This window comes from Muscardinus avellanarius, assembly GCF_963383645.1.
Source record: "Muscardinus avellanarius genome assembly, chromosome: 11".
NCBI classification, from domain to species: Eukaryota; Metazoa; Chordata; class Mammalia; order Rodentia; family Gliridae; genus Muscardinus; species Muscardinus avellanarius.
In genome coordinates, this window is record NC_137797.1 from 80,794,577 (window position 1) to 80,811,376 (window position 16,800).

A 16,800-nucleotide genomic window follows, 5' to 3' on the forward strand; every position below is an offset into this window, starting at 1 on the left:
ATACAGAAGGACTATGGAGTATTCATTTCTTGATAGTATGAAGTCATTTTGTTTTTTTTCAAATAATTATTTTATGAAATCTGGCAATGATCAAAAGATTGTTGGCATACTTCCATTGGGAAATCATTCATTTCACTGATTTTAAAAAGTTTACTTTTATAATAAAAGAGTTAAATGTAAATTAATGAAATATTTGTTGATATTTTCATAATTAAGACTCTAAACATTTACACATAGATATATAGTACAAAATTATACAAACTAAAGATAGGGGAGTAAAATTGTAATAGATTTATTTTGCTTCCTGTAAATATTTTTATGATATTTTATGAACCTATAAGGTATCCTCTCTAAAAAGATAAACTTTATCTCTAATTAGCTAGCAAGACTGTGCTAATAAAATAGGATTATTCCTCTTGAAGCATCAGACATTGCACTTTTTCATGAGCCAGCTAATTCTTTATTTCCCGAGTTCTTCCATATCCACACTCAAACACATATCCATGCACACCATGGAAAATGAAAAAATGTGCATCTTCATTTTCACACCTTATAAAAACCCTAAGCACCAACATTTGGAAGACACCATAAGACACACTAAGTGACTGTCTCCTTCTAGCCTTCCAGCTTTGCATACTTGTCAAAGTACCACTAGTAACACATCAATTTGGTATTTTTAGCCAGTTTTCAGTATGGCCTTGAAGTAGCAAATGAGCTTAAAACTTAATTTTTTAAAAAAGGAATACTGTAATTTTTTCAACCTATAGGTGAATTTTTGATTCCATACCTTCAACAAAGAAAGATCATACTTAGAAATGAAGCACAGAAGCAAAGATATTAGAATATTATTAGGTAATCTGAATATTCACTTAACTATCATTTATGCCTACTGTATAAAGACTGTCACACCTCAATAAAAAAAAATGGAAGCACTCTACTTCTCAAAATTCATCATTCTACATGTGAATAAATACAGCAACATGAAGGTACTCCAGATAAGAGCTGTGGTTTTTGAGGTTTGATACTGATGATAAGAAAAGCACAAAATAACTTCAGAGTAGAATATAAAAGTAAAAAAAAAAACTTCACATGGTATGTTAATTACTATTAGAAAACCAACTGAAAATTATTACTGATTCTGAAAATCAAATAGTTAGAAAATTACTTCAAAAAATAAGAATACTGGTAAGAAGTTCTAGAATTTGGTTTTCAAGACCTTTCAACTCATTCATAAGAGTGATTTGGTAATGGACTTTATTTCAAAATGTTCCTGTCATAGTCTACTACTGTTCAGGAAAACTCAAAATGCCATGAGTGAGAGGGGCCATTTGAAAATATGCAAGACCCAAAAAGAGAGGATAGTACAAGAGACTGCATTACTCTTACATTTACCACATACAATCAACATTTCAACCTCTATTATATTTCACAACTTGTTATTAAATTGAAAGCACCTGTATATGGTGATTTTACTTTCACTCTACAGCCTATAGTATTGAACTGAACACTGTAACTTGTCCCATTGTATTAAATCATGCAACTGTCACAGAATCAGGTTAGGTGGTTTATAAGGCATATTGGAACGAGTTAAAAAGCATTTTATATCCATTTCAAAGTGTTTTTTTCTTTTGGATGAAGTGGTTCCTGGATGCCTCAGTCATAACACGTTGTAAATCAGTTGGATAGTTTGTTGATGTACAATTTATTTGGTTTAGGATGGAACCGCAGGAATTGGAAGGAATTATTGTCATCCCGGGATGAAGTGTGTCCTCTGAGCTGGGGAACAGCTTCTGTCACATCATATTCAGAATTCCAAGTAGAAGAGGATGCCCAGGGCAGGCAGCAGTGAGCAGAGAAAACCTGAAGTTAGGGTGGATGTACCTACAAAGGAGACCAAAAGCATGTATATCATTTCATTGGTGATTGTCATTATTTCTCAGTTAATTTGTATCAAGGAAGGCATGATTGTATTGCCATAAAAAACAAATTTTTTTAACAAAACTGATTTAACTCATTCTTAGTGATTTAAGACAAACAGAAGTATTTGATCAAGGATTTAGTATCTGAGACCGTGTGGACTGTTAATACTCATGTTTAAACTAATCATTTAAAATACTAATATCACACATGATTATATTGTTCCTATGATCCAGCAACCCCACATTTCTAACAGATGACAAAAGGTCAAGAAGCATTTATAAGACATTATGTAAGCTTTAAAAACAAGGTGAAAAGATGCAATAAAAGTATTAATAATGTTACCTAGAACAATATCATTATAGGTACCCTAGATAGATCTTGATAATATCATACCCCAATATATTTAAGGTATTTAGGTACTCACATGATGACTTAAAAAAGACATTTCTAGCCAGGCATGGTGGTAAATGCTGTGATTACAAGCTAGGGAGGCTGAGACAGGAGGATCGAGGTTTGTGGACAGCCTCAGTTACTTAGTGAGGCCCTTTGCAACCAAGTGAGACCCTGTTTCAAAATAAAGAATAAAAAATAAGGCTGGGGGTGTAGCTTGGAGGTAGAATACCCCTGAGTTCCTTCCCCAATACCACAAGAAAAGAAAGACATTTCTAATAATATTAATAACCTTCAGTTTTTAGCTGAAGAACAATTTCCCTCAGATATTATACCCTAAAATAAAAATAAAATGGATGAAATATACTATGACTGAATAGGGATCGATATTGCATTCTGGGTGCCACCTAGAAATGCTATTCCTGTGGCAAATAAATTCCTGATGTCGGCTGCATTAGAATGCTTGATGAAAAAATTTCTACTCTTCCTTTACATTCATTGCCAAAATGAGTGAATATAAAAATATGTTCAAAAGCTTGCAAAGAAAAAGCTTTGTCAAATTTTGGAAGTTTACTCTCTAAATTTGAAAACTTAAACATGATTATCTACTATATTATAAATGGCCTAAGCCAACCCATTCTTTATAATATTTCTCTTATACTCAGAAAGATTTAGGGCATTTCTCCTGAATATGTAAGCACTAATATTATGCCTGTGTTCCATGAACAATGGAGATCATCGTGTCTGTGTGCCTGTATTCCACCGCTACCCTATTTGCTACATTTGATGCTGCAGAGAAACCTAACAGAAAGCATTATTAGATATAGATAAAGTGGTTCTTAGAAATAAGCAGGGCAGTGAAGGTCAAAAAGTAAGGGCAGAATCAGAGCTATATAAAAGGGAGACCCTCAATAATTCAGATATTGGGTAACACTATCAATAACAATGACAACACTAATCCTGCTGTGACAGCCTCTATTTACTGTTCTAACCCAACAAAATAAACTCTGTGTTGTCTCTTCACACACATGCACACAAACACGTACACACACTTTCACAAAGCACTCTATAATATAATGATAAGTGATTTTATAGATTTTGTAACTCAGATTAGATCATTGCTTACCCAAGGCTAACAGCCAGTAGAGGCCAGAGACAGGATGAGGTCTCAGCTTTGCCCATTTACAAAGGCCATGAAATTTCAACTTCTCTGTTGCAATCCTGCTCATAACTTCAGAAAGTGACCCATTTGGGAAATGTATAAAGACACTGTACCATGCACTTAATATGTCAAGGTCAGGGCACAGAAGGAAAATAGATGCCTTGTGGGGAGAAAACAGCTACCACCTAAGCTGTTTTGAGAAATTTTTGCATGCTTGTAGTTTCTTTCTTTTTTTTTAAACCTTCTACTTTTCTGCATATTTTTTAAAATATGCCACAATCCACACATCATTTTATTCTGATAAGATGACCAGTAACAGACCTCAATCACACAGTAAAACATTTAGTTTCCAATCCTTGATTCAGTTTCAATGATCTGCCCCAAAGACCTCTGTTTGGAGGTGACTGCAGGGTCTCTCCAGCATTCTGTCCTTAGACCACAAATTACATCAGTGACGGGTACACGTTTATGTGCTTGCCTCAGTATGTGGCTTGGCATGGTACAAACTGAGGCTGCAGAAAGAAGTTTAGTCAATTATGGATGCATTTTGAAGTTTTGGTGTTAGTATGAAAACCAAATACAATTTCATAATTTGTGGTTTTGACATCAGGATATTTGATTTATTTAAAAAAAACTTTTCATGTTTATAAGTGTTATATTTAATTTCTTTAATGGCTCTAGTTTATGTAATTGTGGTCTTCATCTTCAATTACCTTCTACATTCCAACCAAAAACTAGAGACCTGGCTGAATTACTATTTAAATTCATTATAAATGTGGGATCTATATAGTCTTGAGGTTTTTTCCGTATGTATTAGGTTTGTATCTCATTAAATATATATTATGTTACTGCTATCAAGAAAAATTTGAATACTTATATAGTATATGCCAAACATATATTTTGATTTTTGCTTATTTGCTGAATGTTACATGATAAATCATCATTCATATGAATCACTTTTTTCCTATTACAGGAAATGTAATATCAATTTAGAGTACTATGTCGATTCCACTAGAATTTCTTGATCGTTTTTTAACCTAAACTCCCAGACTTATATTTTCTTCAGGAATAATTTCTGCTAGAGGAAGATATATATTGAGAACAGGAATTTCAATTAAAAGTTGCTCCAAAGCCAGGCATGGTGCCACATGCATATAATCCCAGTACTTGGAGCCTGTGTCAGGAGGATTGCAGATTCGAGGCCAGCCTCAGATACTCAGTAAGGCCCTCCACAACTTAGTGAGATCCTGTTTCAAAATAAAGAATAAAAAATAGGGCTGGGGTGTGGTTTGGAAGTAGAATGTCCCTGTGTTCAATCTCCAGTACCTAAAAAGAAAAAAGTTGCTCCACTTAAAATTAACCATTTTGATCAGTAGAAAACTGTTCTTCTCAGTTTTGAATAAAACCACTTTTCTGATGCTTACATTTGATCACCATGGTCCATTCCAAGTTGCTACTGCTTGGTTGTTGTCAATGATAACATGACACTTAGAACTTTCTTTTTGGGGTCTCACTTTTTGTGTTCATGGTTGTGAATATCTCTAGATTGCGAAGAACATCAGGACAGGACCGCATATATCCACATTGTATTTGCAGCTATGTTGACCAATTTTAAATCCAGTGTAAAGTATCCAAGCCATAATGTAAATCATTTAATAATGCTTTCATTAGTGAGACATGAGCCTTTTCTCATTATACAGCCCAAGGCAGGAGAGAAAGTAGCAAATGTGTGGGACAAGGGGACTAAGAAAGAAGATAGTTAAATCACTAGCCTCTAAGCCAAATCTCTATGCACACTATCTACATTTCAGAAGCCAGAAACAAGGAGGAGGGCTATCTCTTCTCATAATAATTGTTTTCTGTCAGAAAGATGATACTAAAACTCTATAGCATCTCCGGTCATGGTGGCACATACCTGCAATCCTACCACTTGGGAGGCTAAGACAGGAGAATTGCAGGTTTGAGTCTATTTTCAGCAATTTAGTGAAACTCTCAGCAACTTAGCAAGACATTCATAATTTAATGAGACCCTGTTTAAAAAAATTATATATATATATATATATATATATATATATATATATATACACACACACACACACACACACACACACACACACACACACACACACACATATGGGGCTGGCAGTGCAGTTTGGAGGTAGTTTGCCCTCTGTTCAATTCCCAGTAACACACACACACACACACACACACACACACACACACACACACAGCATGAGAAGGAATTTATTTTATTTAACCCTGAGTTGTCCAATTTGTTTTAGAAGGATATCACTTTTGACTCTACCAAGGTCCTATAATTTCCTTGAGCTTAGGGAAATTTTGATAAGATGGTTGATTCCCCATCTTCAAGAGGTATACTCAGGATATATTGAATCTCTTAGATAAACATCAGGTGGATGTTGGCTGCTGCAAGTCATCCAGTTCAATAAAATCTCTGCTGAAATGGCAGCAAGTTTAGAGAAGAGAGTAAACATTTACTTGAGAGTTAAAAATAGCTCAGAGAGAAAAATAACAAAGCCACCTGTCTTTATGTTGGTTAAACATTGCAGACAAAGAAAATGCCAACTGTAAAATTTAGAGGAGACACTTCTGAGACCATACTGCAACTGCAGCTGTCAAAGGCTAAGATGACTTCCTCATTGAGTGGATGGTGTTTTTTACACTTTTGGTCTAGTGAGGCATTATTTTCCCCACTTTTTAGTTGGAATGCCCAATTACTGAGTTGTGTTGCCCTGATGATAGCCCCCAACCCTAGTTAATCTTCTCCTATCCTCACCCAAGTCAGCAGCAAATCTAAAATTGATTACTGCTTCCTTGGACCTTCCTTGAAGTTCTTGTGCAGGAACCAAAATCCTACATACGATACCTCTTGTTCACATATGCATTATGTCCTACTCTGGCTGTGTCTCCTTGCTTCCTTCGTTTAATAAATATTTTTTTGTCAGAAAACAGATTGGTTGCTTAACCTGTGAATATTTTAAGTTTTGAATAGAACAAACTCGCAGGTGTTAGGATCAATAAGCTATCAGTGGTTGCACTTGTCCTCGCAGGAATTTTAATGATAGTCTAGGAAACACATCCTGTAGCAGGAAAAGTAAAGAGCTTCGAGGCCAAAAGAAGCCAAGTCCAAATCCCACCTTTGCTTCTACTGGCTGGACAATCTTGAGTATAATCTTTTTTTTTTTTTTTTTGGTGGTACTGGGGTTCCCGGAAGCCCTTCTACCTTCGGGCTACACTCCCAGACCTATTTTTACATTTTTTATTTGGAAACAGGGTCTCCTAAACCAGCGCGCGCGGCTGGCTTCGAACCTGCGCGATCCTCCTGTCTCTGCCTCCCAAGCGCGGGGATTACAAGCGTGCGCCACCACGCCCGGCTTGAGTATAATCTTGATAAACCTTAGTTCCTTCAACTTTTCAACTATAAAATGGTAATATTACTATGTCTCCTAAGACTGTGATAATTGAGAGCAGATCAACACACACACACACACACACACACACACACACACACACCTTTTTAAGCAATCATAAAACATGGAAGCTCATTATTGAATTGGGTAGGAGGAGTGATGCTCTATTGGAAAAGTAGGTCTATAAGCAGGAGACTGTCATACTGCCAGCTAAACAATGTTTCTCCAACCCCTTCAGTCCATGGAACTTGTGAGGCTTTACCACTTTGAAATTTCAAGCAGCTGCTTTTCCCAAAACAATTAAGCAAGTGCATGGCTAGTAGAAAACTCCAAATAAATGGTAACAATTCACACTATATCTGATGATGTTTATTTCTTGCTAGGGACACTGTTTTGGGGGGAAAGTAGTTGATTGATGTGTGTATGTATGTCTACACATTTTTTTTTCCGGTCTGGGGATGGAACCCAGGGACATTCAACTTCTGAGCTACACCCCCTGCCCTATCTTTTATTCTTTATTTTGAAACCGGGTCTCACTGAGTTGCAGAAGGCCTCACTAAGTAGCTGAGGCTGTCTGTGAACTGTGATCCTCTGGTCTCAGCTTCCCGAATTGCTGGGATTACAAGCGTTCGCCACCATGCCTGGCTTACACAAGTTTTTATCCAAATATGATGTATGAATATAATGCAGCAATAAAAAATTTTTAAAAACAAAATATTGTAAATTTTTGTAATAGTCTAGTTCCACATAGTGTTAACTATCCTGTAGCACTGCAGCCAAAGATCTTAGGATTTAAGAAATGGAAACCTATCCAAAAAAGGCAGTTAGAGCCAAAAAACTGAACACCTGTTTTTCCTGTCTCTGGATAAATATCTTCCTTTGTACACTGCCTTACATTCTCTTCCAGAAGAAATATGTGTTCTAAACAGAGATGTACTTCAAGCTCATAATCATATTTTCTTTAAAAAAATGGACTGTGGACTACTTCATTGTAAATAAATGGAGTGGTGTTCTTTTTAACTACTACTCCAGTAAGAAAAGTCTTGAGGGAGGAAAAGGTTTTTAGAATTTGGGTCACCCCACCCCCAAGCAAATAATATTGGCTGAGTTAGTGGCTTTCTATGGCTAAACAAAACTAGAACAGGTTACCATTCATTAATCAATCACTGTAGCCAAGGAAGCACTTAATAAAAATGATACTTAATAAAATGATATTTAATGAAATGACAGCTGTGATTCTTATCATAGAGGGACTCCAGTAAATGAGCTTGTAGATTTGGGAGCAAAAGAGGGGTTCTGGGGCAAAAAGGGGATATATACTTCAATTCCAAATATAAATATACACTAAGAAGATAATCTGTATCTTTCAAATTTTTGACAATAGTCCTTTGTCAAGAGTTATATTAGAAAAATAATATTCCATCCACAATTTGGAAAATGTATTTTTGGTAATCGGTGAAAGTTTGTGGCAGGTAATTCATCACTTGAGTTATTCATGATCTTTCTAATTTGCCTTTCTCAACTTTTGCCTACTTTTCAATTGCTTTAGGCTAATCAAGATAAAACAAGATCTATTTAGCTACTGAAAACTTGCACAAATAGTTCAATAAACTAGTAAGCATAACAGGGCCATCTTCATGAGTAACCTCTGACATCTGCTCAGGAGAGGTGGGACATTAGAAACTGTAGGCATTTCTGACTTATTTGTAGAGAAAGAAATAGAAAAACTTTGTCACTTTACAAGTTCAATCACTCATACGATTTATTCTAAAAAATGTTCAAGAGGAGCTTAAGAGTTCTATTTTGGGATTGGATCAACTAGTTGAGAATTTGGGAATTTTCACCACTGTGAAAATTATCTAATTTTGCCTGTCCACTGGGTCACAGTGATTAATAGGTGATAAAATTAATTAAGTACTCATTTTCTTAAATTTTGTGGCAGAAAGGAATCAAAGCACACATTAAAGGTGGTACACACTTATAATCCCAGTATTTTGGAGACTGAGACAGGAGGATGGAAAGGTTGAGGCAATCCTCAGCAACTTAGTAAGATCTTATATCAAAATAATATATAACAAAGAGCTCAAAAGAATCTACACTAGCAAAACAAACAACACAATCAAGAAATGGGCAAATGAACTAAATAGACGCTTCACAAAAGAAGAGATACAAAGGGCCAATAGATACATGAAAAGATGTTCTTCATCATTGGCCATCAGGGAGATGCAAATCAAAACTACACTGAGATTCCATCTAACCCCAGTCAGAGTGGCAAAAATAAAGAAATCAAATAACAACAAATGCTGGCGAGGATGTGGGGAAAGAGGAACTCTTTTACACTGTTGGTGGGAGTGCAAACTAGTTCAGCCACTATGGAGATCTGTGTGGAGATTCATAAGAAAACTGGGAATAGATTCACCATATGATCCAGCTCTACTACTCCTGGGTATTTTTCCAAAGGGGTTGAATACAGAGAAGTACAGCAACTTATGCATACTTATGTTCATAGCAGCACAATTCGTAATAGCCAAAATATGGAACCAACCTAGGCCTCCATCAACTGATGAATGGATTGCAAAACTTTGGGAAATACACATGATGGCATTCTATTCAGCCATAAAGAAGAACAAAATCATATCATTTGCAAGAAGATGGAAAGTCCTGGAGAGCATTATGTTAAATGAGATCAGCCAAGCACAGAAGGAGAAGATATATATGTTTCCTTTAATATGCCCAAACTAGGGAACATAGAGGATACTAGTGGGATTCCAGATAATGGAGGGGAAATACCAGCAAAGTTTGAATGGAAGGATAGGAAAGGAAGAATGCTGAACTTGTTTAATGAGGGTCTACATCCGAATATGTGTAAAATTATGAATGTGGCATGGTTACCCTGGAAAATCATTGGTGGGAGGGGTGAGGGGAAAGTGGGGGTGGGGGGAGAGGGCACCAAGCATAGCTTAAATGTAAACCAAATATGATCAATAAAAATTTTGTAAATTTTTAAAAGCATGGGCCACCACTCCTGGCTCAGTTTCAATTTTAAATAAATAGTTATAAGCATTAACTTTTTTATTTTGAAAAAAATGAAGTAGCTATTTACCTTAAAGGGTTTCTAGAAAACTAACCAAAGAAATTAGAAAATAAAATGGATTTGAACTTTTAGATACAGCAGAATTTTTCTACATTTAATTTTTATTTTTTTCTTGGGGATAATAGTATCAATATGTCAACTTTCTTATTTTGATTTTCATGATTTTTATCTCCTTATGCTTCTTTGAGATAGCAAAATACTAAGCTATCCAGACAAGCAAAAATGCAGGTTGAGCCTTATATCCAATTCTGTCGACAGCTAGTTATATAATTTGAAGAACAAGAGAAATATTTGGGCTCAAAGAATGGTCTGGCCACTTCCATAATCTTGGCTATTTTATTTCTCAAAGATGTGGACTTATTTTCTATAAAATGATAGGGTTCAGTGTTTTCAATCTTAAAGTTCCTACTATGACAAAAAGTCTATAATTCTAAGAAAACCATAGTATAGTTAAAAATATAAAGCATTGGGCCATAAAATTTGTAAACATACTTGTTATATGTCTTATTTATGATAATTAAAGTTGATATAAGTTTATAAATATATATTAAGAGCTTTATTATATAAGTACTGGTAGCTTTAATGTTATTTTTCTTTTTCAATCCAGTGAAACCCACTAATCTCCCTGTTCCTACTTGTTTGATGATTCTGTTCCCATATGCCAAGCAAAATAGATTTTTTTTGTTGTTGTTGAGGCTCATGGTTTGTTGGCAGCTTGTCCCTGGCAGTTCTATTTGCTTCTTACTGTTGATTCTGGCCCTTTTTCTGTCAGAGAATGCCAGATTGCCAGGACACATTTCCTCTTTGAGAAAGGAGTGATCATATCATTTACAATAGAGTGATGACCAATTATTTGCTAGGAAATTAAAAAGTAACCCTAACTGCCCCCTTGTCAAGAAGCACATGCTTAAAAGCCCCATTTTGAAGTGGAGGGGCAAGGTGAGACTATAACTGTAAGGACTTTTAAAATTGTTTTGCCTAAATTATAAATGCAAGTTGACATTTTCACAGGAGCATGAGATTTGAGGCAAAGCTGACTTTTATTTCAATACTAATACCACTCATTTGAAGCCTGTGACTGCTCACAGGTACTTTCCCTCTCTAAGCTTCATTTCCTCATCTGTAAAATGGGAGGAGAGGAGAGTAATGCTGTCACAGTAGGGTATTTGTGAGAATTATATTTTAAAACAGTAAGAATGCATAGTAAAGTACATCCATTAATAACAAATTTGAAAACTTATACTTAATATTTTATTTAAAATTTGTTATTTAGTTAGAAAAGGTGAGCCTGGAAAGAGACAGATACCCAGAACTCAGTCTTCACATCCTACCCTACAGAATATACACCATACCCATAATGAATTTTAAGGATTTTTAAATTTTTCAATGTTAACAAAACATTTAACAATAATATTTATGTTCTTTCTTTGTGATTAATTCACCAACAACTAGAGCCAGCTAATTAGATAAGCTTTTCGTTTGCCTTTGGAAATAGCAATTTGATAAAACATTCTCCATAGTGGTAGGTTGAAATGTATGTTAATACATCAAACTACCACCAAGATTAGTTTTCTTCTCTTTGATTCAAGTTAGAGAGCCAGGGGACTTCAGATGCCCCTTCTGTTTTGCCATATCTATAGAAGCAAGCATTCAATTATTCCTCCAATGCCTTTAACTTGCCTTGCCTCAATTAATTTTTTTTATGGTGGTGGTACTTGGGAGGCATAGGGACAAATAGTCTCTTAGAGAAAGCTCAAGAATTAATGTCTTCTTCCCTTCCAAGGCTAATGGTTCCTATTAGTGATAGGCTTGAGGAGCTGAAGTACTTAGATGACTTCCTGGACATTTTCAGAAACTACAGATAGATGGCCTATTGATTTTACTTAGAGATAAAGACAAAATGGTTCCTGCACTTTCTTCTTTCTGTTTTGAGAAAACTGAGTTGTGTTTTGGAAAACTGACTTGTAATGGTTTGGCTTTAGAATATCCTCTCCAGCTCTCACAGAAACAAGGTAGCAAATGTTAGTAGCAGGGCTTAGTTACTAAGGAGGGGCCTGAGGTGTGGTCCTGGGGATTAAATAAGGTCCTCTCCTACCCTACTCTTGCTCTCTGCTTTGCACCTCCAGGATGAGGAAGCAGACCCTTATGTGTTTCTCTCTTTCTACTTCCCACTATGATGCCCTGAGCTTCACAGATGTAATCTGGCCTGACATGCACTGAATCTCCAAGATTTTCAAGAAAACTGTGAGAAAATAAATATTCCTTCTTCTACATTGTGTGCTCAGTCTTTTGTGATTATATCAGTGAGAATGTTGACTGAGAAACAATAAAACTAATTGGTCATGAGATTTAGTTTTCCTTGAATTTATTAGAAGTATATCTAAACAAAAGAAATCCAAATAAGGAAAACATATTTCTTTCTACAAGTCTCACCAAATTTGTTCCTATTTCTTTTCTACCAATTTAAATTGATGGCTTTTTGTTGCCTTTATCATCTAGGTTCAAGTTTATGGAAGGGCATAATGCCTACTTCTAGGTGAGACAATGGAAACTAAGGCCCACGCTATCATGAAGCTGGGTGTCATGACTACTCATAGGAAGTCTATTTGTATGAGCATCCCTAAAATTAAAGAAGAGATGAAATATGTTTGTGAGATATATGTTTGTATGCCTATTTATCATATGAATATTTGTGGGACAATACATTACTTAGTTCAAGGAAAGAATGGACAAGTATGGTGCCTATCAAGTTTGCTTAGCACAGTATTTCCTGGAAGATGACAGCCGTGGGGATGACACAGAAAAGCTTTTGTCATTCAGTGCTGTGGTTCCCAAAGTGGAAGTTATAATAACTATTATATGGCTCTTTCATGGGACCCAATTATCAGCAGCTATCCAAGTGGCTGGCTTACTTGGAAATGATTCAAGTCTCACAAATCATTTTATGAAAATACTGATGCACATTAAATCTGAACTTATATTTTACCTGTTTTTCTTTGTAAAATAAAATATTCATTCAACAATGGGGATCACTCCAAAATTTAAATACACAGAGAATACTGTTATGAGAAAACTGAAAAGGAGATTTATTTAAAATGATTTCATTTATTCAGAAGTTATATGGACAGTCTGACCCCCATTACATGTCATCAATAAATATCAGCTCAATAGATTAATTTTTATCACTTAATACATGTCTTTTCTGCCAAGGACACTAGGCCACATGTTATTTTACTTAATTATTATAATGTGTAATTAATGTACTCTTTGTTAATGGAGGAAGGACCAAGGACTCACATTTTCCCACCTAGCCAGCTGCTACTCCCTCCACCCCACGATTGCTTTCTGAACGTCTCTGAATATTGTTAGAGAATGTGTTGATCCCATTTGATTCTTTAATGTAGTAAGTTAAGAGCTGGAGATAATTATAGGCATCTAAATACTTCTACAAACCCAACAGCCAAGAATATTATTCCCCCACTGGCTTTAAGTGGTGATTCAGACCTATGACTATCTTGGAAACTTTCCTAGGAGTTAAACTGGGGCAAAGAGTCCTATTTGATCTCTCTTAACTTATCTGGCTTTGGGGCTATGACAAATATGTGACTCACCTATATAAGGTAGTATTTAGGTATTTAAAAATTTCCTTCCTAATAGGAACCTGAACTCTTTTGTTAGACCAGTGGACTCTCCTACTGGATTCAGTGTTATCTATCAAAAAGATTTATCAGTGTATTTCTGGTTACACACACACACACACACACACACCACACACACACACACACACGAAGTTCTCAAAGGAAAATGGCCAAATTCAGTGAATCATTAAAACTTTTATTTTTTATTTATTTTTATTTATTTTTTATTTTTGGTGCTCCTGGGATTTCTGGAAACCCTTCTACCTCTGGGCTACACTCCCAGACCTATTTTATCTTTTGGAAACAGGGTCTCTTAAGCCAGCGGGGCTGGCTTCAAACCTGCGCTATCCTCCTGTCTCCGCCTCCCAAGCGCGGGGATTACAAGCGTGCGCCACCATGCCCAGCTCATTAAAACTTTTAAAAGGATAAAAATTAGTCAAATCTTCTCTTTGCACTTTTACAGTAAAAACAATTTCTCAGGTGCCAAACTAGGAATTGGAAATGTGTAAGAAGTTACTGGCTAGAACTGAACTAATCTAAAAAGTCTAAGACATCAGATGTGGCAAAAACTTAAGTTCTTTTTATCAACACCAGTATTTCTAATGCTACCAAGCTTCTTTTATTCCTTCATTTATATATTTTTTAGACTTGCATTAACTTTTTTCTCATGACTGTGTCTTATTGAATTTTCATCTCTTGACACTGTAGTTTATACAGAGAGACTTTTAAACATTTATCTATAATGATATACTAATAATTTTGAAGTAATTCATGATGACTCTTTAGGTATTAAGAGAAATGTTACAAAAGTTAAAAAAAAATTGAGGACAATTAACTTCCCTCCCTTTCTTCCTCCCTCCCTTCCTTTCTTTCCTTCTTTCTTTTCTTTCTTCCTTCTTCCTTCCCTCATCCCTTCCTTCCTCCCTTTCTTCTTCTTTTCATTATGGGGAATGAACCCAGTAGTATTCTACCTCTGATATTCCTTCTACTCCAGTCCTTTTATTTGGAAACAGGGTCTCATTAATTTTCTGAGGCTAGCCTTGAGTCTGTCTAAGCCTCCCAAGTGCTGGGATTATAGGTGTGTACCACCATGATTAGAAGCAATGATTTTTTTGGGTGGGGAGGAGAGATTGAATATTAAACCCAAGGGCATTCTATCTCTAAGCTACACTCCAGTCCTATTTTATTTTTATTTTTAAAACAGGGTCTCATTAGGTTGATGAGAATTTTAATACTTTGGAAGGCTGTCCTCAAACCTGTGATCCTCCTGTCTTAGCCGCCCAATCACTGGAATTATAAGCTTGCACCACCACACCTGGTTCAATGAATTTTTTTTTTTTTCGGTAGAGGAGACGGAACCCTGGGGCTTTGTACCTCTGAGCTGCACTCCCAGCCCTATTTTGTAGTCTTTTATTTTTGAAAAAGGGTCTCACTGAGTTGTGAAGGGCCTCACTAAGTAGCTGAGACTGTCGGTGAGCCATGATCCTCCTGTTTCTACCTCCCTAATGCTGGGATTACAAGCATGTGCCACCATGATCGGCCTCAATGTTTCATTTGTGACAGACTTTATCTTACCTGGGATACCCTATCTCTTCTTTACTTTGCTTGGTTTTCTCTTTTCTCAGATTAGGGTTCTTTGGGTTTTGTCATGGGATATTCATTCTCTCTCTCTCTCTTTCTCATCTTTCTCCTGTCATTATTTTTATAAAATTTGTAGCTTAGTGCACAATGTCACCATAACATTAATTATTCACCATATAAAACTGATGGACATTTTCAAAATTCTTTTTCTCACTCATCTATATTTGAACTTGCTTACCAAGCTTAATTGATTTGATCTCTAGTGAAGCTCTAGAATTTCAGCTCCACTCTATTTCTATTTGAAATTCAGGACTGCATAGCCTCCCGCTTAAGTAAACAAACAAACAAACAAACAAACAAAAAGACCTCCAATGTAACAAATTCAATCTTCCCCCTTTTTGTAGTCTATTCCAACAATATCTATCCCACTTTTGGTTTTGAACCCTGCATTCCAGATTCACTGAATGTGATGCTAATTTTTCATTTGCTCAGAGTCCACATGCATTTCCTCAAATATCCTTCTACACTTTTATGCTTGGAAAAGTCTTAGTGAGCTTATAAGAATCACTAAAAGTGTCATTCCTTGAAACAACTGTCTGTGTATGGGATTAATTATTTTCTCCTCAGTACTTGCTTCTACAAAACTTAAATGCAGCATGCTGCAATGACTTTTTTCACCTGTAATATTCTCCTGTGAGTCTAGGGCTCCTTAAATAAAGAAAATAAATTAAGTTTTTATTCGTCTTCAATTTTCCAGGTGCCAAACCCCTGTCAAACATGTGTAAACTATCACCATTTTATTGCCAAATCAACTTAAGTTCAGAGTGTAAAGAACTTGTGTCATGGTGGTGACTTATAAAATGACCTGGGATTTCTTTGTGCCTATTTTGTTTCTCTTATGTAATTTCACAGTTCATGTCAGAATGGTCATGTGAAATTCATCATATCATAGAGATTAAGAGCACATGTCTTAGTTTTAGAAATCATTTGAATTCTGGCTCCTCACTATACCAACTATATGACTTTTGGCAGGTTCCTTACAATCTCTGAATTTCAGTTGCTTTGGCAATAATATAATGATAGTTAACCTAATCATGTTATAATAGCAATAAAAGACACCAAGTCCATTGCTACTATAAATAAATATTTAATAGTCAGTGGCGGACCCACTCCATTTGTGAGCAAACTGAGTGTCATTCATCCTTGCTCTCTGCAGGCCACATTCCAATGAATCCTCATAATGGACTCAGGAAGGAAATGCTGTCTGGTTAGGCACAAAGGGAGGGGCACTGACAAGGTAACAGCTAAGATTTAGGACACCATTGACAAGAGGAACTAGATCTATTTTGACAACCATATAACTACTCTGGATTCCCAAGGTTGGGCAAGCTAAAAATGGGGCCTGGTACTTAGGTAAGGGCTATGCTTTTCTCAAAGTAAGAGCAGATGCTGGGCTCTATTATGCCTATGTGGGTAGCTGGGAGGGACAATAGAGATGGTCACTGCTGAGAAAGGTACATTGAAAGGCTCCATATTATAAAGAAGGATACTGGGTATTTTAGGTAGGCAGTGAACACCTTAATG

The 16,800-nt window shown here is 35.9% G+C and overlaps 1 protein-coding gene across 2 annotated transcripts in view; it reads right to left on the reverse strand.

Moving 5' to 3' along the window:
* Positions 1 to 951: 951 nt before the first annotated feature.
* The window catches only part of CNTN1 (contactin 1), a gene marked incomplete at both ends in the record, with an annotated part of 193,938 nt that continues 178,089 nt past the window's right edge, over positions 952 to 16,800 (reverse strand). The window contains one exon of one of the 2 annotated variants that reach the window (XM_080705114.1): positions 952 to 1,050. In XM_080705114.1, the coding sequence (XP_080561240.1) occupies positions 952 to 1,050 (99 nt within the window). Of the gene's footprint in view, positions 1,051 to 1,804; positions 1,882 to 16,800 lie in introns of those variants that run through there. The other variant, XM_080705115.1, reaches the window with a different exon arrangement.